Genomic DNA, 24775 nt, shown 5'->3' on the forward strand with positions numbered 1-24775 from the left:
GCAGGGGCATGCATCAGTTTTGTCATCGGAAAGCATTTATTCATTTTAAATGGTCACTTTACTTATTGAGATAGACAGCTGCATACCTTCAAGCCCATCTTCAGATAGAAAGAGCCGTGCTACGATTCGCAGTGATGGAATCTTTAACCAACACGCACGCCCGCTAGCAGCAATCGCAGTGTGATGGTTCATACCTGAGAACCACCAGGCACAAACCACTACTCCTTCAAAAGTTGAGAAGCTCTGAAAAATTGCTTCCACTTACCCATAACAAGGAAGCCTGATGTCCTGGTATGTGTGCTTCTGTTTCCACACTAATAGTGCTTCCATAGTAAGTGTGAAACTTCCCAGATTTCATATCACGTATGATTTCATGTTACATACAGATTTCACGTTCTGTCCTCAGAGTTTATAAACTGACTCTACTATTCAGCTCTCTAGCTATTTTCACTAGAAGCACTGCACAGTGCTTTAATTTCACTGACCCATTTCTCTCATGAAAAACACTCTTTTTGTAATGAAATACTTAGCCTGACCCGGCCACCCTGGAGTTAAGGATTATGAAGGATGAGAATGTAATGCAACATAAAACAAGTACCATAGAAGGGACGTGGAGAAGGAGGCTGACCAGCATTGAGGAGGGAGAGGAAGGGCACCGATGCTTCAAAGCTCCCTGGGGACGAGACAGCGTGAAACAATCCATCCTCCGCCAAACCGCCGCCCTAGCCCAACGAGAGGCGGGGTGTTGGCAAGTGCCTTTTAATAATCACTGTGAATTTGTAAACTATACCATCTGCAAAGTATTGTTATCAGCAGCTACTTACTGCCACCTGAAGGAGGCTGGCTTTTAGCCCAGTGGGAATGGAGGGGCTGCCCAGTCAATGTTCTTATTCAGGATCACCCTACAAGTGAGCGGCGGGGCTGGGCTTATAGCCCTTCCCTACTTCTGGTGGGTGCTGACAGTTCCCCTAATCACATTCCCAGCTTCAGTTTAAGACCCTAAGTTGGTATACTAAATTAGGTCTGGAGCTCTTCTCCATCTTCACGGCCCCTGTGATTCTTAGGAGTTGACCTCGTCAAACTCTGCCTTCCCCAGCACACTCCCACCTCCCCTCTGTTTTCCCCGGGTCCCCTGCCCCTCTCCCCTTTGGCAGAGAGACCCTGTAGACCCGAACGGAGCTCAGCAAGGCTTGGTGAGCTCCATTCCATCTTGGAAGAAACTTCACCCGGTCTGGCCATCTCTGATTCCCCCTCCTGGCTCTTCCAGCTCTGCCCTCTGCTGCCCCAGCTCCTTCTTGGCTCTCTTTCCTTTTTCTGCCTCCGAAATGTCGATGTGGCCATGGACTCTCAGGTTTCCTCTAGAGCCTCCCGATAAGCCCGCTTCTCAAACCTTTATGTCTACACTTAACTTCTCCCCCGAGCTCCAGACCTCACTATCCAGCAGACTCCTGGATATTTCCACTCCTGTGTTCCAACAGCAACTTAAACAAATAATATGAAGACCGGACTCATGATCTGTTCCCCTAACCTGCCTCATGCCTCCCAAGCTCTCAGCATTTGCTAAAGCGTCAACACCCCGCTACTGACCAAAATGGAAACGCCGCATCATCACGGACACCCCTCCCTTGCCCCACACGCTCGAGACTCACGTGAGTCGATCTTCATCACATCTCCTGCCTGTTCTTTACTCTCCCTTTCTTTCCAGGATCCCAATCCCTGCCCTTCTGGGGTGGGGCTACTGTGGCAGTCTGTTAACTGTTCTTCCCAAACGCCCCATCGGACACACCCAGGGTTTCCAGAACGCCTTCCTAAAAGAGATCTGATCCCACTAGTTTGTATTCAAAGCCTTCCGTGATTTAGCTTCTAATCCACTCTCTCACTTTCCAACCTCATTCCGTATGTTAAAGTAAGGAAACAAGGAGGCCATTAGACGGAGGTGTTCTAATGCCTTGGTAGCCTCGTAGCAAAGCAAAACCTACCCCGGAGTCAATTCACTGGAATCTGAGAAAGTGAAACTTAAGAACGACCAATCACAATTAGCCAGCAGCCTTTCCCAAACAAGGCAACCGCTTACACTATAACCAATCAAATAATCTCCTTGCTTTGCTTCAGCATCTTCTCTATGAAAACCTGGCCCCCAGCTCCTGCCGGTGGAGCGCCCCTAACCACCTTTGGTTTGGCGTTACCTGATTCGAATCATATATGTTCAAATAAATTCTGGAAAAATTTACCAGAATTTAAAGGTCCGTTTACCTCTTAACAGTATCCCACACTCTTGGTTGCTGAAAGCACTCAATAACGCTCACACGTGGCTTGTAATTTTTGGCTTCCGTGCCTATGCTGATGCTGTTTGTTCAGCCTCAATTGCCCCTCTCTTCCAGCTTTTAATGTCCAAATCCTTCCTGTCTTTAAAAGCCACCACTGTCAAGTTTCCCAATTCTCAGCGCAAATGAGCTGCGTGCCCACCGACCACCTGCAGCATCCTTGCCTGAGCCTCTCTTATGACTCACGACTTTCGAGCTGAGTTTTCTCCCTGACTGGACACCTCTGGTGGGGGAAGACCCCCATGTGAGTCATCTCAGAATCCCTCACGGCACGGTGGGCTGCTGCCCCAGGCCCGGGGCAGGCAGGTGTCTGCCAATAACCAAACGAACGACCAGTACACTCCTGAACACCCCTCCAGCAGACCTCCACCAAGGGCCGTGATACATGTGTGAGAAGACAACTTGGTTTCTGCCCTCCAGGCACTTACAGCTCAGTCCCAGATATTAGACCAATATATACCAATTAATAAAAAGCAATGGAAATAAAACGCAGAACCACTGAGAATATACCGTGTAAATACTCTTAAGAAGTCAAAGGAGAGGTTTCCTTTTTAGGAACAAAATTGGATCTTAGTAATAGGTTAATTTTGGATGGGTGAAAAGGCGGGCATTCCAGGGGAACAGAGTAATAGGACCAGGACAGGCAAAGGCATCAAAAGAAGTTGCCCTGACATTCACCACGTCCCTTCTCAGGCCGGTACCCGGGCTAAGTGCCTTGTAGGCATTATTTCGTTTAATCTGGACAACAATCCTGCAAAGCAGATAGCAACGCTGCCGATTTTATAAGCAAGCAGGCTGAGGCTGCAGGGGATTAAGTGACCGGCCAAGGTTACACAGGGTTAGTTGGCACAGCTGGGATTTGAAAAGGCAGCCACGTCCACTGCACCATGCTGTGTCCTCTAGAGCAGGACATATAAATATCACAGGGTGTTTTCTTCAGGAAGGAGACTCTTTGTATTGATGCATAGTTCAAGGTGTAAAGCAATAAACACAATGTAATATGTGTAGGGTTTAGTACGAGTTAGTTGACTGAGTGCAAGTCTGTCCATCTAGAAAGAGAAGCAAGAAGGCTCATGAATCAGACAAGAATGCTCTGGGGAGAAATGAGTAAGGAGGGCAGCCCTAGAACTGGGGAGTATCTCCAGACCAATGGAAAGTGCAGAGGTGGGACACCGACTAAGAAGTTGGATTAATACCACCCACTCCAGTCTACTTCAGTTACAAAGAAGGAGAAATAATCCAACCGAGCATAGCTTTTTCGTAACGAACATCCATCCTCAGAGGTGACGAGTAAGAGAGAAAGTGATGGGAGGAAACATACTTGGTCTCGTTGGCACACCGGATCTTGCAGCCTTCCTTGGGAATCACCAAGCCCAGGTGCATTCGGAGCCTGCAGTTCGTGGGTCCCGTGTGCGGCCACACGTGGGTTCCCGGGTGCATGACGGAATATTTGATCTGCACAGAAAACGTACCACCCTGTTCATCCATTTACCAAGGTGTGGGAGAACTGCTAAAAGTACAAAATTACTGTCAATTTAGATTAGTGCCTTTGCAGTACTCGGAATTTATCTTCTCGTCTTATTTCTTTGTGAAGGAACTAAAAATAAGGACTCCCATTTTCCACAAAGCTATAAACACTGAACATTTTCCACCCTCAGTGCTGCCGTCGAGGGCATGACATTATGTTTTATTAAAATGCAAGTGAAAAAAGAGGCATTCAGTGGGTCAAAGGAAATAACCGTTTCTTTGTAAACATGAGCATTCCCATTTATTCCCCTAATAACTGACTGTGCTCTTCCCAGCACGGAAAACATTCTTGGTACCTGTCCTCTTCTGCATCCTGTCGTCTCGGGGAATTTATCTAGTAAAGAACAGGTTTTACGAGCTCCTTTACAGGCATTTTCATTTTTCCTTCCTAGAACAATAAATGATAAAACCGTTGTTAGAAACAAATCACAGTAAAGCTTTAACTCATCCCGTTTTGACCACACACAATCTATCTTGTCCTCCTTACTGTAAGAATGAGAAGGCCGAGTAAACACAAGAAGACAGAGTGTCCTGTTCCAATAAACACTGACTGGCACAGCAAGGACCAGAGCTCTGCACCCATCCTTGGACTACCGTATTTGACTAAGGATGTCTAACGGACAAGGCATGTGTTGAATACTTATTTTTCCCCCTGTGGCAGGCAGAACAATGGCTCCCTCCTAAAGAAGACTACATCCTAAGCCTAGGAACTCGTGAATAGGTTATGTTACGTGGCAAGGGAAAATTAAGGTTGCAGGTGACATGGAGATTACTAATTAGCTGACCTTTAAAGAAGGAGATTATCATAGATGAACTGGATGGGCCCAGTGTAATCACACGGTCTAAATGTAGAAGAGGGAGTCAGTGCCAGAGTGATACAGAATGAGAAAGACTTGAGGGGCTACTGCGGGCTCCAAAGACGGAAGGGGACCACAGCCAAGGAATGTGGGCGGCCTCTAAAATGAATGCAGCCTTGATGACACTTTGACTTTAGCTCAGTGAGACCCAGAACTGTAAACGTAAAACATCTGCGTTATCTTAAGCCACGACATTTATGGTCATTGTTATAGCAGCCACAGGAAACTCATCCACCCCCCAGCCCCCAAGGAAGGAAAATGGCTTATGTTACACTTCTGACCTAAAAGTGCATTTTCTAGGTCTATATTCTACTAACCCACACATTAGTTTTCATTGAAATTTAATGTATTTTCCAATGTACAGGTCATCCTTTATATGCTGATAAGAATAGGATTTCAGTGACGAGGGGAGAGGTCTCTGAGAGATGGGGGTTTCTCTGAGGGCCTGGTTGAGAACACAGATTTTGGGACATAGTCTAAAGCACCCTGGACTAGGCAAATTCCTTCACCATCGACAAAATCACTGTTTCTTAAGAAAGATGTGCTTAGGAAGGTACAGCATCATTTGCTCTCACAGACGAGGAAAACAATGGGTTTTTTTTAAAAGGTAGAGACATTGTCATTCCCTACTCAGGATTCCTACAAGGTACTGATACACCTAAGCTGAGTTCAACTTTATTTAATTAATGTTAGTTGTGTCCTAAAATAATTATATACTGAGAATAAAATGAGAGTTAACAAGGAACGTATCTTAACGGCAGTGTCCTCAATCAAATGGACCTCAATATTTTAGAAAACAACTTCTATATTTGTTTTTCCTAAGTAATCTGTCTCTTGAGGAAAATGGTAGTTGCTGTTTTTAGTTACTAATTGAATGAGTTTAATGAAAATGTCAGTTTGAGCCAATAGATTCTTGTATACGACATCATAAAGAATGTTCAAGCCCTAGCTTCCCATCCCGTCCTAAATGCAGGATGTGGGGATGACTTAGCGGTAGTACCCGTTGTGGGTTCTGTGCGTTCAGGCAGCAGCTAGGTGAAGCCTGGGGCCTTGAGGAGCGGCCAGAGGTGTCTGGATTTCCCACGGGCACAGTGGTGAGGGCTGAGCACGTGTCACTTGGAGAACACGTGTGTCTTACCCGAATGATAGCTAATAAATGGGGAACCTAACAGATTGGGTCACTAGGATTGCCACTTGGTGAGGAGTGAATTAGAGAACATCTCTAGCCATTTAGCCACATAAATCTTTTCTAGTCTGTAAACACAGATTCTCTGTAGGGGAATCTTATCATTCGTGGATTGCCGTTGGTAGTTTTAACTATTCACATGTGATTGGGAGGGTTTAGGAACGCAACTACACTTCCATGGTGCTCAGCACGGGCCAGGGACCACTCACCTGATGCCTACACACCAGGGAGGGGGACACTATTAGAATCGTATTTTATAGAAGAGGAAGCGAGGCACGGAGAGGTCACACGGTAAGTGGCAGAGCGGGAATTCCAGTCCAACTGGACCGAGTCCATGTTCTTAACGGCGACCTAAGGATGTCTCCATTACTGTTACATAATGTATGCTTATTATGTAATAAAAACTAGAATCGCTATCATTTTTCTGTATGTCAGACCTTTGCTCACTGATCCTGGTAACAACCCCATACTCGGGGCACTATTTTCTTTTCTTTTTTTCTTTTTTTTTTGCGGTACGCGGGCCTCTCACTGCTGTGGCCTCTCCCGTTGCGGAGCAAAGGCTCCGGACGCGCAGGCTCAGCGGCCATGGCTCACGGGCCCAGCCGCTCCGCGGCATCTGGGATCTTCCAGGACCAGGGCACGAACCCCTGTCCTCTGCACCAGCAGGCGGTCAAGGCACTACTTTTATCGTCATTTTTCAGCTGAGGAATCTGAGGCTCAGAGAGTCAGGAACAAGCCCACATCACACACTAACAAGTGGTGCAGCCAGGACCCCAACTCGGGATCCTCAGTCTCCAAAGGCTATGCTTTAAAGCATGATTTTCACTATGTCGCGTCTTGGATTTGAACATAACTGTGCAGAACAAACCATTCCGCGGAGGAGAAAACTGCCCAGCAGCTGAACTCAGTGTGGTTTTGTTTTTAATTTATTATTTCTCACACAGTTTAAAGTAACTTTCAAGATGTGATAAACTTTGTTTCTTTGGGAAAAACAGCCCCAGAAAGAGATCTAACTGCTGATGCAAATCTGAAAGAATCAACTGAATATTTCATCTACATGTGAAGAATACACTTTATGAGGGATATCATGGAGGTGAGATTTTTAAAGGTTCTGGGTTGTATCTCTCTGAAGTTTCAAGGCTTTACTGCTGGGATGACAATAGGTTCATCTTGCACGACAACTCTGATCAGTTGACAGTGGCTACCTAGAACACCGTGTTGAGCAGGATTCAGAGGTTCAGCTTGAGTTCATCCAGAAAGGCTACTGGGATGGGTTAGCACCATCTCCCATGGGCTCTGGAAGAAAGCGTGACTGTGCACGTGTGGCATATTTGTTAACACTACCTTTTAGCGTTCATCGTTAAAACAATAAACGAGCAAAACAGATGTTCTGTAACATTCACACAGCAATTTGAAAACATCTGTGGGGAAAAATTAGTTATGTATATTTGTTGATTCGGTCTTTTTTTTTTTTTTTCTCCAACTCAAAAACGTTGATCATTTAAAAAGGAATAAATATACTTCAGAAATGGTTGGGTTACTTAGAGAACTTCCACGATTCCCACTTACATATGGATAGAAATGAAGCTTGCAGCCATAGCTTCAAGGCCTTCAAGATTCCAGCAGCATCCTTTCCTAACTAGGCTAGACAACCTCTAAGTCTTCACAAGTCAGATCCTCATGGGTCTCCTGTCTGAATCTGAGCTCTCAGTGTGGCTAAGAAACGACCCCGCCATTTCCCTCCCCTCATCTTCCTGACCCCTCCTGCTGCAGGATTCCCTCCCCTCTGTCTCCAGGCCAACAGGGCATCTGCCTTCAGGGGTGCCACCCTGCTTCTATGCAAGCTACAATACTAGCTGCCTTCAAAATTCTTTAAACTGTGAAATTTGTTTCCAGAAAACAGTTACTGGGTTTCTCACAGAAGCCTGGAACCACAAACAAAAGACCACCAAGAACCTTAATAAAACTTCTTAAAAGAGCAACTATGGGAGTTGTATTATTTTATGATCATAAAATAAAACTAGAAATTAATTTCTATTTAATTGACTGCAACTGATTGGAAAACAGATACTTATAAAACACAGACACACACTTCTACATTGTTTTGAATCGAAATGGAAATTGAGATAAAAATGAAGTCGTTTCTGGGGGGAATAATACAAGTGAAAATATAAATTATAGCTTAAGGAAAGTATCCAAAGCTAAATCTAGAGATCAGTCCATAGCCTTAAATGCTTTTATTAATGAAGATGAAAGAATGACAATAAACTTACTAAGAAGTTCTGATTGAAAAGTTTAGAAAAAATGGATAAAATAAACAACAAAAAGAACATGAGGAGGAAGAAAAATATAAAAGCAGGAATTAGAAAAAAATCAAAATAAGGTGAGATATAATTTGAGGTTTTTAAAGAACATACTAGATCACTTTGTCAAACTTAAGGAGAGAGAAAAAAAAGGAACATGCAAATTCCATTCAGTGGGAAGAAGAATTTAACAAAGATCAAAGAAGTAAATAATATTTTAAGAAATTACTCTAATTCATGGAAAATCAGGTATAATCAAAATATATGAAAATTTATAAGTTAACAAATATCGTATGATTCCACTTCTATGAGGTGTCTGAAGTAGTAAATTCATAGAAACAGAAAGTGCAACGGTGGTTGCCAAGGGCTGGGGGAGGGCAATGGGGAGTGTTGTTAATGGGTACAGAGTTTGAGTTTTGCAAGATGAAACTCAGTTCTAGAGATTGGTTGCGTGAAAATATGAATATACGTGACCCCACTGAATGTACACTTGAAAACAGGTGAGGTGGTAAATTTTAAGTTACATGTACTGTGCTACCATTAAAAAAATTTTTTAAATACACAAAAACCTTAAAAGTCAAAATGTTGCCCCCAATGAAACTGTCTCCATTATTTATTTCCTTTCCTGTTTAACACTTTTATATGCCCTATAATGCTTTGCATATTTCAAGCTTATTAAAGAATGTGCTTTTAGCAGAGACTATGGTTTCCGGAAATTACTGCCAGGATGCATACTATTCTGAAGACTTAGTGTAGGAAGCCATGAAGCGTGAGGGTGTTGATGGAACGGAGCCATCAGATGAACTGGCGAATGCTTGAGGCTAACAGAATTGACTCATTTAGGGAGATGCCAATAGACAAAATTAGCATGCTGTTCACATATTGACCTTACTACAGCTCTATTTAAAAAAATCTTGCTGGCAAAAAGCTGACACAGTCACTTGAAATCATGTGATGTCTCTTCTGTTGGACATTTCCCTGGAAATATTACTGAAGTCGTTCTTCTTTCTCTGACGTGTAAATCTTAGTATTCTGAAAGCATACCGACATAAACAACAGTGCTATTTGTCCCATAATATAAACCAACTGCGTATCATCCTCTCAATTTATTTTCTGCAGCTAAAGATGTGTGACACATGCTGTTTAGTCTTCAAAATAGATTTACTTTTGTTCAGCTACCATTAACCCAGGTTAACTTGAATTTTCCAGAAGAGAGTTGGAGAGAGCTTTAAAGATAAAATTCAGTGCTCCTCACTTTGAGGACAGATTGATATATTAACTCATCGGACACACACAGATTGGGGCCCTGTCTGTGTACCTGGACCTGGGTTCAGCTCAAGGAATATTAGGTTGACTGTGAACCTCTTCCTATTTTTTTTTTTTTTTTTTTTTTTTTTTTGCGGTACGCGGGCCTCTCACTGTTGTGGCCTCTCCCGTTGCGGAGCACAGGCTCCGGACGCGCAGGCTCAGCGGCCATGGCTCACGGGCCCAGCCGCTCTGCGGCATGTGGGATCTTCCCGGACCGGGGCACGAACCCGCGTCTCCTGCATCGGCAGGCGGACTCTCAACCACTGCGACACCAGGGAAGCCCTCTTCCTATTCTTGATGAGCTCAGACACTAGTTATTATTGACTTGTCACTCTGGTTTGTCATCACCCCTAACGGCTCTCACCGCGGTGATATCATTTTGGCATGCAACATCGTCTCCAAGGTACAGGAGCAAATGAGGCTCAGGAAAGCTCCTTTCTAAGGCATCGATGAGCACACAGTGGGCTCTTCAGTTACGTCTGTACAGTAGGGTTACTCTTTGTAACGTATCATTTAACAGGAAAGACCAGGAAAATCAAAATACAACATATATATATATATTTATCCAAATACACACACGCATATACACACCCATATATTTACATGCACACACACACACACACACACACACACAGATGAGCGTTCCTACATAGTTTCAAGAAGCAACAAATAGATTTTCATAATCTGGGTTTCCCAGGTCGTTTCCTTTAAGTCAGGGAACCTTAGCTCTGGGAGGTATCACCAGAAGTGCCCCCTTCCCATCAGGTTGCAGAGAATGATCTGGAAGTAGCACGCTCACCTTGCTGCCACAGCGTAAACTGGCTCCAGTCACCCTTTTCCCTCAGGTTCTCATCTTCAGGCAGAAACAGGCCCTGGGCTCTATCCATCACTGCAAGGCCTTCATCTCGGATTAACTTCCAGTTTCTTTCTAAGGACTAGAGGGAAGATTCTGGTTTTACTGGACTGAAAATATGCCTGGTAAAACACCTTATAGTGATGTTCAGCTTTTTGTTTGTCTGATTAATAAGTAATGAAATGTTCCCTCTCATCTAGATTACTTATTTCAATTTCCTCTAGGACCTCTTGTCAAGGGTGTAAAAAAACCCACCTAATAATTAGTTTTCAGAACCAAGCGCCTTCGCAGCATAAACATTTCAGTAATTCCTAGGAACCGCCGAGAGCAGTTCCGTCTAAAATTTGTTTTCACGTCTGCCTAAAGGTCGTTTTTTTCACAGACCCTAACCAACCAAGAGGACTAATCTTGTTGAGCATTATTACATCAGGACCCTGTCGTACAGTCCACATGACACTCCAGCGTCCAAACTGGAATACAAATCACAGACTTAATTCCACCTCCCAATAGAGGTCCTCATAAAGATGCCATTCAACGTGGTAAATATTAATTAAACTTTCAAGAACATTGGGAAAGTGTCCATTGGAGCATGTGATGTGTTATAAAATTAGTAGCAAAATAAAGCCAATAAATGTCCTCGTGTTTAGAATTCAGCCAAACAAAAACATTTCTTTGACTTCTCACTTTGAGGGTGCCTTAGGCTCTGTCAGTAAGTGCCTGGCTGGTGAGGGTAGATCCCATGGGAGGAGAAGGACAGGCTCTCCTCCTGGGAACCCTCACTGCACAGCGATACTGATGAGCAGTGGAGATGGCAGAGGGGTGGGTGCCATGGGGGACAGCAGGCCAGGGCAAGCATCCGGAGTGGCAGCCTAGGAGGAAGTACTATCAGGAGAAAAGAATGAAAACGGCATGAAAGAGGCTGTTACACATAGAAACCAGGATTTTGAAACATTCATAATTTCAAACATTTCTACGTTGCATGGGAAGTGGAAGCGATCGTGGAGTCTACAGGTACCTGGATAGCAAAGAACACAACAGATGATTTCAACGAGAATCGGGTCTCAAGAGCGAGGAAGTAAAGCTGATGAGTTACAAACACATACAAAAAAATGGAAGCAACAATTAGCGTGCTCTGAATGTGGACCGAGTTGCCTTATAAAACAGGGGTCTCGGGCTTCCCTGGTGGCGCAGTGGTTGAGAGTCCGCCTGCCGATGCAGGGGACACGGGTTCGTGCCCCGGTCCGGGAAGATCCCACATGCCGCGGAGCGGCTGGGCCCGTGAGCCATGGCCGCTGAGCCTGCGCGTCCGGAGCCTGTGCTCCTCAACGGGAGAGGCCACAGCAGTGACAGGCCCGCGTACCGCAAGAAAAAATAAATAAATAAATAAAATAAAATAAAACAGGGGTCTCTATCTTTTGAAGTATTCAAGAGAAGGCTGGATGACCAATTACAGGTGGGGCAAAGCACAAGAGTAGGTGTAAAGTGTTTTTACCAACGCGTGCTTTATGAATTAACAATTCAACGTAGGAAAACCAAGAAGGAGCCAGGAAGACGGCACGAGCAGAGGACTCCACCAAAGACAGATACACTCAGAGATTTGTGTGAAGACATGGTACCAACTTCAGCCAAACCCAGGGAACGCTTGTGACACTGTGTGACCACAGTAGGTATATTCCAATATTCTAGGGCAAGCGGTAGATTTTAAGATTAGATACTGATTTTATACCGCTTTTTTCCCCCCCTGTTACTTTGAGTCTACTGACATTTCTTTTTTAAAAAAACTCAGCTTTGAGGCTTAATTAACATATAAAATTGTAAGTTATTTAAAATGTAGATTGTGGTAATTTGATATACATATACATTGTGAAAGGAATCCCCCCACCTGATTAATTAACACATTTATCACCTCATATATTTATTTATTTGATATTTGGGGAGTGAGAACATTTTACTTCTATTCTCTTAGCAAATTTCAATTATATAATACGGTGTTGTCAACTACGGTCGCAATGTCATACATCAGGTCCTTAGACCTTATCTATCGTATAGCTGGAAGTTTGTACCCTTTACCCAAACCTCTCCCTACTTCCTTCGCCTCCAGCCCCTGCCAACCACTCTTCCACTCTGTTTCTAGGAGTTTTACTTTTTTTAAAAAAAAATTGAGATTCCACATTGTAAGTAATACCATACAGTATTTGTCTTTCTGTGTCTGGCTTATCTCACTTGGTGCCCTCAAGGTCCGTCCAAGTCACAAATGGCAAGATTTCTTTTCTCATGGCTGAATAGTGTTCCATCGTGTGCACACGTGAGTGTGTGTGTGTCTTACATCTTCCTTATCTACTCACCCATTGATGGACACTTAGGTTGTTTCTATATCTTGGTTATTGTGCATAAGGGTACAATGAATGCAACAGTGCAGATATCTCAAAATATTTTATTTTGAATTACATTCGCATTTCTCTGGATATAGACCCAGTAATGGGATTACTGGGTCATCTGGTAGTTCTATTTTTCACTTTTTGAGGCCCCCTCCATATTGTTTTCCACAGTAGCTGCACCAATTGATTTTATATTTCTATGAAACCCACCCACTGATTTGTGTCAAAATCTGGAGCTGCTCTTATCATCACCATGCTCTCTGCTGGTGTGGATCATCTGTCCACAAATAATCTTGAAACCATGTCCCACAGAGTTAAAAAACCCATCCTGAAACTGTGCCCCATTGGGTTAACAGAAACTTGGTGACTAACAGAAATTCTTGAGTTTGTCTTATAGTTTGCTATATATCTGCTTGCAGCCTACTTTACTACCCACGCTCGCCTTAATTATTTTCTTGCAAATTGCATACCCTCCAAGCTTCATGTTAGCCTAAACAATAAGACGTTTGCCTGAGTTGTTTTCTAGGCACTTGGAGTCAGCTGTGTCTAGTTCAAACCACTGACCCTAAAACTGGGCTTGTATAGGTGTCTGATGAATGACTGTTTGATGTCGAGGACCAAAATCTGCACACTCAGATCATGCTAAGTGCCTCCATTGTTATTTTATTTTATCTATTTAGTTTTATTAAAAAAAATTTTTTTCTAGGCCATGCCATGCAGCATGTGGGATCTTAGTTCCCCGACCAGGGATTGAACCTGTGCCCCCTGCATCGGGAGCATGGAGTCTTAACCACTGGACCACCAGGGAAGTCCCTCCGTTTTTACACATACATTCCATGAAGAAGCGTGTAACTTAGAAACACCTTGGGCAGACCACTGATTACCTCACCTTTTCCCTACATCCAATCACCTTTGCAAAAAATTCCGCTTTTTAGGAAATTCCAACATGAACGTGAAGGCTCACACAGAGCAGGCCATGCCAACATTTTTAAAGGTTTCATTTGACCTATTACTTCCTTGACCTTAAATTCATTCATTTCATGAAACTGAAAAGAGAAACTCAGGGTTAGTATTTGAGCTGCTTGCCCAGAAGACAACAACTTCTGATTCACGTTTCTTCTTCTGGCTACACAGGCTTTAGCCAACAGAGATTCGCTTGTTTTCACAGTGCCTCAAGGCCTCGTACACCCGTCATCAGCGCTCGCCTCTCAGTTACACCTCAGCTATATTTGGCGCTCCAGCCATCTAGAGATGGACTTCCCGGTTTCAAGCCTCATCAATCCCAAACTGTGCGCCAGCTCTCCTTAACCCACACCCTCCCTCCAGTTCAGGGTCATTTCCTCCTGTCCCAGATATCCTGCTCACCCCGCTTGGATGGCACACTTTTCTCTTCCACAACAGATTAAGTCGTATTTTTAAAGGCTTCTCCTAACACTGATTTCTTGCGGAAAGCCTTCAGAGGAGCAGACTAATTCTTAACTATTTCCCTTACTATTTCCCTTCATTCAATTAAGACACATATTTTTTTAAAAGTCAAATATTACTACAAGTCTTATAATGAAAGGAGCAGTACCTTACTCAAGTTTTTCCCAGAGTTCAACCCCCAAATAATCCCTTTAAATATTTTTTTCTCATATCTGCCTGCTTCTATCTAAGTAATCTGTTTATATTGCTATCTCTTGATTTATTAATTCTAGACTTGATCTCATTTTCTGTCAGGGAAGGGAACAAGTTAACGATTTGTTGTCTTCTTTTCCCTCGTCTCCATCTAGCAGTTCAGCTCTGTCACAAACCTTTCATACATCTGGGTAAACTCACATCTGGGTTTTACTGAGTTGTAACAATTACTCTTCATGTCACATGCAGCATTTATAGATTCTGCCTCCTTTGCTTTGGCTTTATTCTGTAATGGCCTTATCACTGTTTCTTCGTTATAGCCCTGCAAGAGTGCTGTAACATCTCTTATACTATTCTACGCTTTGCCAAAAACACCATGTAAGCTATTACTTTCTTTCTCTCTTTCTCCGAAGATAACCCTCCAGGAGCCACCTGCCTCGCTCTGCTCTGAAGTGGTCGGTGTCTGGGCTTTTGCCAGACAACTGTCATCAGGGAGCTTCTCCTGACCTCTGCCCAGTATGAGGCTCCCTAATTTTTGGATTCTAATCTGGATAAAGGATTATCTGTGTTCTTGAGAAAGGACACACCACAGGTAAAACTGAATTTCTAAAAATGTCTGAAGCTATTCTTTTAAAAAAAATTTATTGAAGTATTTACAATGTTGTATTAATTTCTTCTGTACAGCAACGTGATTCAGTTATACATGTGTATATATATATTCTTTTTCATATTCTTTTCCTTTGTGGTTTATCGCAAGATATTGAATACATTTCCCTGTGCTCTACCGTAGGACCTTGTTGGTTATCCACCCTATATATAATCTGCTAACCCCAAACTCCCGATCCATCCCTCCCCTATACCCCCTCCCCCTTGGCAACCACAAGTCTGTTTTCTGTGTCGTCTCTTTCTGTTTCGTATATATGTTCATTTGTGTTGTTTTATAGATTCCGCCTATTAAGTCGTATCACATGGTATTGATCTTTGTCTTTCTGACTTATCTGAAGCTATTCTTACACTTGATTGAAGGCTTGACTATGTACAGAATTCTAGGTAGTAAATAATTTCTACATAGACTTTTGAAAGCATTGATCCATTCCGTTATATAACATTTAGTGCTGCTGTTAGGAAATCTGATGCCTTTCGGATTCTTTTTTTTCTCTTCCCCTCTAGAAGCTTTATAAAAGTCAATACAGTGTAGTGGTTAGGGGTGTAAAACATGGGAGCCAGGCTGCCTGGTTTGAAAATCTGACTATGCCACTTATTAGCTGTGTGCTATCGGGCAAGTTACTTGACCACCCTGTGCCTTAGAGTCCTCACTTATAAAGAGCATAAAATACTGCTACTTCCCTCAGGAGTATATAAGAAGATTAAATGTGGTAAAAGTAACTGTGCTATATATGGATAGAGCTATGATGATAATGATGAGAATTTTAAGATCTTCTTTGCTGATTTTTTTTTTTTTGTGGTACGTGGGCCTCTCACCATTGTGGCCTCTCCCGCTGTGGAGCACAGGCTCCAGACGCACAGGCTCAGCACCCATGGCTCACGGGCCCAGCCACTCCGCGGCATGTGGGATCTTCCCGGACTGGGGCACGAACCCATGTCCCCTGCATCGGCAGGCGGACTCTCAACCACTGCGCCACCAGGGAAGCCCCAAATTTCCTTTTCTTATAAGGACACTAGTCATATTAGATTAGGGCCCACCCTAATGACCTCATTTTAACTTTACCTCTTTAAAGGCCCTATCTCCAAGTACCGTCATATTCAGAGGTACTAACGGGATTAGGAATTCAATATATAATTCTTGAGGGGACACGAGTAACTTGTAACACTAATGCAGGTTCAGGTTAGAACTAGATCCAGCTAAGAAAGCAAATAGCAGATGGGAAGGGATCAGGAATCAAGTAAGTCTATAGCAGCAAAATAAAGCATAGTCATGGAAAAAGTCAGGAAGAGTTACGCTTTTAACATGTGAACAAACCATAATACAAGAATTCACAGAGCTCAGGTTAACATAAGCAAGATTAGGTAAGTAACTGTGTATGACTAGCTGTTAAGAAAAAAGGGAATTGAGAAAATATAGACATTGGCAACCGAGAAGTCCCAGAGATGTGCGTGTACTTTGAAAGGTTCTGACTCTAAATTAAGAGAAGGCATGTGGTCGAAGACTATTCCAGGCCAAGTTTACGCATTCAATTGGAGTTAGAACGCATTGATAATAGTGGTGCGTTACTAAAATGTATACCATTTTTACCTAATTATCTAAGAACATGCTGGCTCTAGTTAATTATTTTAGGAATCATAGATCTGATTTTTAAAAGTCAGTTTACTTAAATCTTCGCTAAAACATGCCTATACTTTACACTGTGATGAGAAGACATGGGTGGCAGTGTCCCCTGCCTTAGAAAGAATATACCAGGTAGAGGGGCGTCCTCCTGAGTACTGAGCTGAAGTTATGAAATCCAAGCAAACACAACAGCGTGTGCAACGCTCTCACAGCAAGCTGATTTTAATAAAATCTCTAGGGAAATTAGTATCATTGAAGGAGCAATCTCTTGCTGGTCCTAGTGCATTTTTTTTTTTTTTTTTTTTTTTTTTTTTTTTTTTTTTTTTTTTTTTTTTTGTGGTACGCGGGCCTCTCACTGCTGTGGCCTCTCTCGTTGCAGAGCACAGGCTCCGGACGCGCAGGCTCGGCGGCCATGGCTCACGGGCCCAGCCGCCCCGCGGCGTGTGGGATCCTCCCGGACAGGGGCACGAACCCGTGTCCCCTGCATCGGTAGGTGGACTCTCAACCACCGTGCCACCAGGGAAGCCCCCTAGTGCATTTTAATCAGACCTCCTGTTTTTCAAGTTTGAATATAAAAATAAAGGAAAACATCTGGCATTTCTTATCATGGAAATAAACAAGGACCAACCAAATGAGAAAAGCAAAGGCTATTTATTCAGACAAGCGAGGGAGTCTGCCACCATCACCAGCGTTTTGGCAGAGACGTGGGAAAACTTTGTAGTGAAAAAAGAGAAGGCTTCAGGGGTGCCCTGATTGGAGGCTGTTGGCCTGGGGAAGCTGTAGGCAGGCTGACTAGAAGCTGGGTGTCCTGGTGATTGGTTAGCGGAGCATATTGGACTTTCTCTGGTGGGTCTTAAGTTGGAAGCGGGGACAAAAACTAGGAAAGCTGTCAGTTATCAGTCAAGTGCTGGCCATGTGGGGCAGAATGTGATAGAAGTGATTGTTTAGCTTCCTGGATTGCCACTGGAGACAGTAATCTGGCCTCCTGCCAGTCTGATCTACAGTAGGCTGGCTTCCTGGTTTATTTATTGTAGAAAAGGGGTTCGTTTCCCTGGCAGGCTGCTGCAGATTGTAGGTCAAGGTTCTATCTTCATAAATGGCCTGGCCATTGCCGCTCAGTATATACAGTCTCTCGTATCCTTACTGAAGGGAATGGACAGCATAAAGTACGTGGCACAGGGCAAGAGAAGAGTCTTAGAGGACTGAATTTTGCTCTTTCTAAAGAGTGGGAGAAAAGGGGTTTCTTCTCCTAGGAGAAAGGCAAAAAGATAGCCCAGGTTGCCAGGAGAAGCAGCCAGCCTGAGGGCTTCAAGGACACAAGAGTGCAAAGGAGACCCACATTCCTGTACTCTAGCCCAGACTGGCAGGGATGCCAGCCAACATTCTCAGTCAGAGGAAGGTAAAAGGGGAAATAAAGTTCTGTCGTCCCTTCCCTGCTCTACCCATGGGGAACGGTGCAGCGGGCTAGGTCAGGAGGGAGTAAAAACCCCAAAGCCCCTAATCTCAAGGGGCTGCAAGTCTGACAGAGACTTTCTGCTTATATATATAATAAACCACTTGATAAACAGATAAGCAAGTTATCTATAATGTGTATGTGCACATGTGTGTATGTATATTAAGATATAGATCATGACCTACTGAAACAGAGCAGGACCCTGTGGTCCTTGCTCCCCATGTCCTCCGCCTGCCTTTTGTCTGTGGAAAAACTTTAGCCAAAGAGTACATTTAATCAGAGAAGTGAGAAAATGCAGAAGCAAAGAAAAGCAGTCAAACAGGACAAAACAATAACAGTTTAGTCAGGAAGCAAAGTCATGGACCTTTAATTCCTCCTCAAGGGCTACAGATAAGATTCTGAGCCCTATCCTGTGAGCTGTCTTGTAGATACTGAAACCCTCGGGTGGAAGAAATTAACTACACGATGAGCAGACTGTAGCCATGACATGAGCTGCCACAATTCCGAGAATTAGCCTCAAGGAAATGGGAACAAACCGACCTGGAACTGAAGAGTAACCGTACTTAAAACAATCGAGATGATGCTTGTCAGACGACCACGTGACCAATTCAAGATGACTGTCAGAGCTGCCTGTGCTCTTTCTGCGCGCAGCCCCTCCCTGCACCTGTAAAAGCTCTTGCCCCCTGGCTGTCCTCTGGACAGGAGTCGGCTTCCACACACCTCGCCCTCTCCCAACCCCCCTCCCCGCATGCCAGCTCTTGAGCGGTGAGCGGCCAGATCCCGCTTTTGGTAACACTGCTTGATCAAAAATTTTGGAACTGCAAATGGCATACTAACCTACAGATGCAGCTTGCAGTGTAGTGCCCGGGTCTGTAAGTCAAACACGGTACTGCAAGCTCCCGAGGTGGACCAGAGATAAAGGCAATTTTTAGGCATTTTTAAAAAACTGACAAATATTGAAAACTCATCAATTTTGCTTTGAGAAAGAATATGACCTTTGAGTTTGAAATAATTCAAAGAATTTCTAATATTTCACCCTTTTGATATGTTGCTATAACTGGCATCTTAGACCCTCCTATAACCGTAGCAGAGTGTCAGCTCTTATTACGGGCTCACACTTAAACACACACGGGAACATCCATGATGGTGGTGTTTTGTTCTGTTTCTGCACCTTGTAGGAGAGGAGGAACTGAGGCAATTATTTTGCATTTGGAGAGAAAGAAACCGAGGCCCAGATGGATGAAATGGCTTCCTTAAGGTGTCAGAGCAGAGAGCAAAACTAACCTGCTTCTAAAGTTCACTTTTAAATCACATAACCGTCGAATTCTGTAAATTCTCTGGACTCTTGTTGTCATGTTTAGTGAAAGTATCATTGGAATCCAAAAGTCAAAAGTCTGATTTAGAAAAATAGGATTAAACTATTACGTTATCTTAAGAAACTGCTTTCAGCACTTCTTTATAGTACGATACTTACTTTTCTATAAAATTGATAATCCTCTTACTTTATAGCTTAATTCCACTGTAAGTCTGACCTTTTTGCTTCTGCCTCAATCCAATTCATTTCAAAAGCAGTTCAGTGAAAATATTCAAATATTTAATCACACAGATACGAATGTTGAACCACGAACTCACTCCTGTATAAGTCCTATTTTTGTCCAGGTGGCATTATTCATACACAACAGGTTTCTTAATTAATAAAAGCCAGAGTCTGAGAGAAAATGCCAGGAGGAGTATCATTCAATCAATCATTCTTACGCACTGTGTCACAACACTGGCAAGTTTTACTGGGCACTTCTCCAACTGTAATAAAACTACCGTATGAGGAGGGAAAACTTATCAGCGATGTTATATGCTTCTATCAGAGCAAATGCTGTGAAAACCTCAGAAAAAGCATTCAAGAGTTTCCCTTTTTCCCAGTGATGAATGCAGAGTTAGGTAGCAGGGAAAAAAATAGAAAAGGGTTATTTTGAACTATGGTTTTCAGTTGCTATTGGCTGTTGTGCTCTCCATGTTACTACAGCGGTTTCAATGCATGCATGTTTACATCTAAATTAGCCATGGAATAATTTGGATCAAGAAGCTAATCTCAAAAAGAAGCAGAGCAAACTTCTTAACTATGATGGCTTTCCTCTCACTGGAAGAGATTTCTTTTCCCTTTTCTATTTATAACCTAGCAAAGACATTAATCTATTTTTGTTTCAATTTCTACGTTAAATATCCCCAAAACACTTAGGGTTTTCATATTTGTTATTTGGGCAAAAAAAGTACTCAATTTTAATGAACATATGCCTAAAAGAGAAAACTCTACTGGAATATTTTTCTCTAAATTTTTTTCATCGAGTTGCACAGCCTCTTAACACCCCCAGTGCACGGAATTACCAAATTGCAAGCTACACAATAAGGGGAAACAATGACAATTCAACAAAATGGAAGAACACAGATGATAACATTTTACTGAACATTGTCCGGTGCCTTCAAGAAAATTGCACTCTACAGCTCACTGGAACATACAATGAAAATAATTTAAATGAAAATGTGCTATGCATGGCAGTTAATCATTACGTAAGGGCCAGATCTGGGTAAGTATTCTAATAGGACTTTGGCCAAACATGGCAGCTACCCCATCTAGAAGGTTTCCACCTTACAGTATGAATGCCTGGGTGATGATCCATGATCCATAACAGTCAAATCTGTAATTTGAAAATGGAAAAAAATCTTGATGTGCAAGTGTGTGTCAGCTAAATGGTTCTGGGCCCTGGGTTCCTCACACAGAAAGTTCTGCCTTGTCATACTCACTACTGGTGAGTGGTCACCCGAAATTACTTTTTTTTAAAGTCATAACATATACAATATTAACATTACTGCAAATCCGGGTAGTTAGTAAAGTAAAGCTAACTTTACAATCACAACCCACAGCTGTCACACACTCTGAGATTCTATGCTGCTGGGGACCCTGTGATTAACGCCCAGGACTTGCTTTTTTTCTTCTTAGATGAAGCAGAGCTTAAAACAGGCAGGGCTGAAATCAAGCCCAGAGAAATAGAATTTTGAAATAAAGATTTTAATAATTTTTTTTTTTTGCAGTACGCGGGCCTCTCACCGTTGTGGCCTCTCCCGCTGCGGAGCACAGGCTCCAGACATGCAGGGTCAGCGGCCACGGCTCACGGGCCCAGCCGCTCCGTGGCATGTGGGATCTTCCCGGACCGGGGCACAAACCCGTGTCCCCTGCATCAGCAGGCGACTCTCAACCACTGCGCCACCAGGGAAGCCCCCTGAAATAAAGATTTAATTGGCTAGAAGGAGAATAACACGAGACGTAAGAGCAGACCTCAGTAGTTTTGAGGGCGTAGTGAGGTACCAGTGAGGGCACGGACTCGAGCATAAGAAGGCCTCAGTTCCAGTCACAGCCCTCACCTATTAAATATAGGGCCTTGGGCAAATCTTAGTTTCTCTAATCCTTACTTACTCAAACATAAGTGGGTACAATGACAGCTATCTTGAAGAGTTGTTGTAAAGATGAGAAGTATTATATACAGAAGTGTTCAGCACAATGATTACAAGTAGGCATTTAATACACGAGGGCTGTTATGTTATTATTTCAATAATACATAAAATTTCAAAATGTGCTTTCCGACTAATTTTTTAGAAACTAGAAAATACTTTCCTATGAAAACAAGGTAACACATAAATTAAAATTATAAATGATAACAGTAACTAATGTTTATTGAGCACTTCCTACCTACTCATTAAATAAACAGCCATGGAACAAGCACTGTTGCCACAGGCACTTTGCAGATAATGAAACAGAAGCATGAAGAAGTGTTGCTCAATGTCACATGGCTATTAAGGAATGAGACCAAAAATTCAAAACCAGGCAGTGTGGCTACAGAGTCAATGCTCTAAACTGCTTCACTGTATTGCCATCCACAGCCGAATGGATAAAGAGGATGTGGTATATATATATATATATATATATATATATATATATATATATATATATATATATATATAAAATGGAATATTACTCAGCCGTAAAAAAGAATGAAATTCTGCCATCTGCAGCAACGTGCATGGACCTAGAGAGTATTATGCATAGTGAAATAAGTCAGAGAAAGATAAATACTCTATGTTATCACTTACATGTGGAAAATAAAGCAAACAAATGAATCTAACAAAACAGAAACAGACTCACAGATACAGAAAACAAACTAGTGGTTACTGAGGGGGAGAGGGGAAGGAGGAGGGGCAAGATAGGGGTATGGGATTAAGAGATACAAACCACTATGTATAAAACAGATAAGTAACAAGGATATACTCTATAGCACAGGGAGTTATAGCCATTATCTTGTAATAACTTCTAAGGGAGTACAAACTGTAAAAATACTGAATCATGATGTTATATACCTGAAACTAACATAATATTGTAAATCAATTATACTTTAGTGAAAAACCAAACGAAACAGACAAACCAACAAAACCCGGCAATATGGCTATGGAGCATATGCTCTAACCTGCCTCACTGATGGTGAAGTTAGGTGTTCTTCATCAACCCCCAGAAACCTGTTTAGTTTTCAACATACTTGAACCACAACATATATATCACAGTTTCCCAATTTTTAACAGATTTATTGAGACATAACTCACATACCATAAAATTCACTCCATTAACTTTTTACAATTCAGTGGTTTTTAGTGCATTCACAGACTTGTGAGCCATCGACACTATCTAATTTTAGAACATTTTCATCACACCAAAAAGTAACTCCTTACTCACGAGCAGTTGCTCACCCTCAGGCCCTCTCCTCAGTCCCTGGCTCTCACCCCTTCCTCTCTCTGTTGATTTGCCTCCCAGACAGTTCATATAGATAGAATCATGTAACACGTGGTTCATCCATGCTGTACCATGGACCTTGGCACTTCTTCCTTTTTTATTGCCATTGTGTAATACACTACATTTTGTTTATTCTTTCATTCATCATTTAGATGGACCTTTGGGTGACTGGCCACTTTTTTTCTATTATGAATAATGCTACTAAGAACATTCAGGGACGTATTTTTGTGTGAACATATGTTTGCATTTCTCTTGGGGATACACCTAGGAGAAGAACTGCTGGGCCTTAACTCTGTGTTTAACATTTTGAGGAACTGCCAAATCGTTTTCCAAAGTGGCTGCACCCCTCTGCCTCCCCACCAGCAAAGTTCCAGGGTTCCAGTCTCTCCACATACTTGCTACCACTTGTTAATGTTCATCTTTTTTGTTGCAGCCATCCCAGTGAGGGTTAATGCTATCATATTGTGGTTTTGATTTGCATTTCCCTAATGACAAATGTCATCGATCACCTTTACATAGGCTTCTCGGCCATTCATTAACTTCTTTGAATAAGTGTTCAAATCTTTCCCCATTTTTTAACTGAGTTATCTGTCTCTATATTGAGTTATCAGAGTTCTTATTATATTCAGAGTTCTTATTATATCATATATATATATATGTTAGATATATGACTTGCAAATAGTACCTCTCATTCTATGGATTTTACTTTCACTTTATTGATCATGTCCTTCAAAGCACAAAAGTTTAAGTTTCAATGAAATCTAATTTATTTTGTCTTTTGTCACTTGTACTTTCAGTGTCACACCCAAGAAAACCATTGCCTAACTCAATAATGTTAATGAACACTTCTATGGTTTCTTCTACAAGTTTTATAGTTTTAGCTCTTACATTTAGGTCTATATCCATTTTGAGTTTGTTTTTATGTATAGTATGAGGTAGCTTTATTTTTTTGCATTTGGATATCCAATTGTCCCAGGACCACCTGTGAAAAAGACAGTTCTTTCCCCTTTGCATTGTCTTGGCACCTTTGTCAAAAATCAATTAATCATAAATGTAAGGGTTTATTTCTGTACTTTCAATTCTTATTCCACTGATCTATATGTCTATCCTTATGGAACTATCACACTGTCTTGATTACTTTAATTTGTATGTAGTAAGTTTTGAAACTGGCAAGTCTAAGTTCTCTAATTTTGTTCTTTCTCAAAATTGTTTTGGCTATCGGTCCCTTGTGTTTTCATACGAATTTTAGGATCCGTTTGTCAATTTCCATAAAAGAAAAAAAAGCCATGTGGAATTCTGATAGAGATTGTGTTGAAAGTTTAGATCAACTTGGGAAATATTGCTATCTTAATATCAAGTTTTCTGGTCCATAAACATGGAATGTGTTTCCATTTCTTCAGAGGTTTGAAATTTCCTCCAATACAATTTCATAGTTTTCAGTGTACATCCTGCACTTTGTAAGATTTATTCTTAAGTATCTTTTAAGAGTTGGATGATGACCCCCAAATTTACATGTTGAATCTTACTCCCCCAGTACCTCAGGATGTGACCCTTTTTGGAGATAGGGTCTTCACAGATGTAATAAAGTTAAAATTAAGACATTAGGGTGGGCCCTAATCCAATATGACTGGTGTCTTTTACAAAGGGTGTCCTTTATAAAAAGGGAAAATTCAGAGACAGATACACAAACAGGGACAATGCCATGTGAAGATGATGGCAGAAATTTATAGGTCACAACTCCAAAGGTTGCCAGAAAACCACCAGAAGCTAGGAGAGAGGGATGGAACAGATTCTCTTACAGCCCCTGGAAGGAAGCAACCCAGCTGACACCTTGATCTTGGAATTATAGCC

The 24775-nt window shown here is 42.2% G+C and overlaps 1 protein-coding gene across 9 annotated transcripts in view; it reads right to left on the reverse strand.

Moving 5' to 3' along the window:
* The window catches only part of ASPH (aspartate beta-hydroxylase), a 267950-nt gene that overhangs the window by 66737 nt on the left and 176438 nt on the right, over positions 1 to 24775 (reverse strand). For all 9 annotated transcript variants that reach the window (XR_004346438.1, XR_004346436.1, XR_004346437.1 and 6 more), the window contains 3 exons: positions 10305 to 10440; positions 4148 to 4239; positions 3646 to 3779 (listed from right to left, as the gene is read on the reverse strand). Coding sequence is in view for 4 of the 9 variants with exons in the window: in XM_032609812.1 (XP_032465703.1) it covers positions 3646 to 3779; positions 4148 to 4239; positions 10305 to 10440 (362 nt within the window). In the remaining 5 variants the exon portion in view is untranslated. The remainder of the gene's footprint in view (positions 1 to 3645; positions 3780 to 4147; positions 4240 to 10304; positions 10441 to 24775) is intronic.

The sequence above is a fragment of the Phocoena sinus genome, chromosome 17 (genome assembly GCF_008692025.1).
Source record: "Phocoena sinus isolate mPhoSin1 chromosome 17, mPhoSin1.pri, whole genome shotgun sequence".
Lineage (NCBI taxonomy): Eukaryota > Metazoa > Chordata > Mammalia > Artiodactyla > Phocoenidae > Phocoena > Phocoena sinus.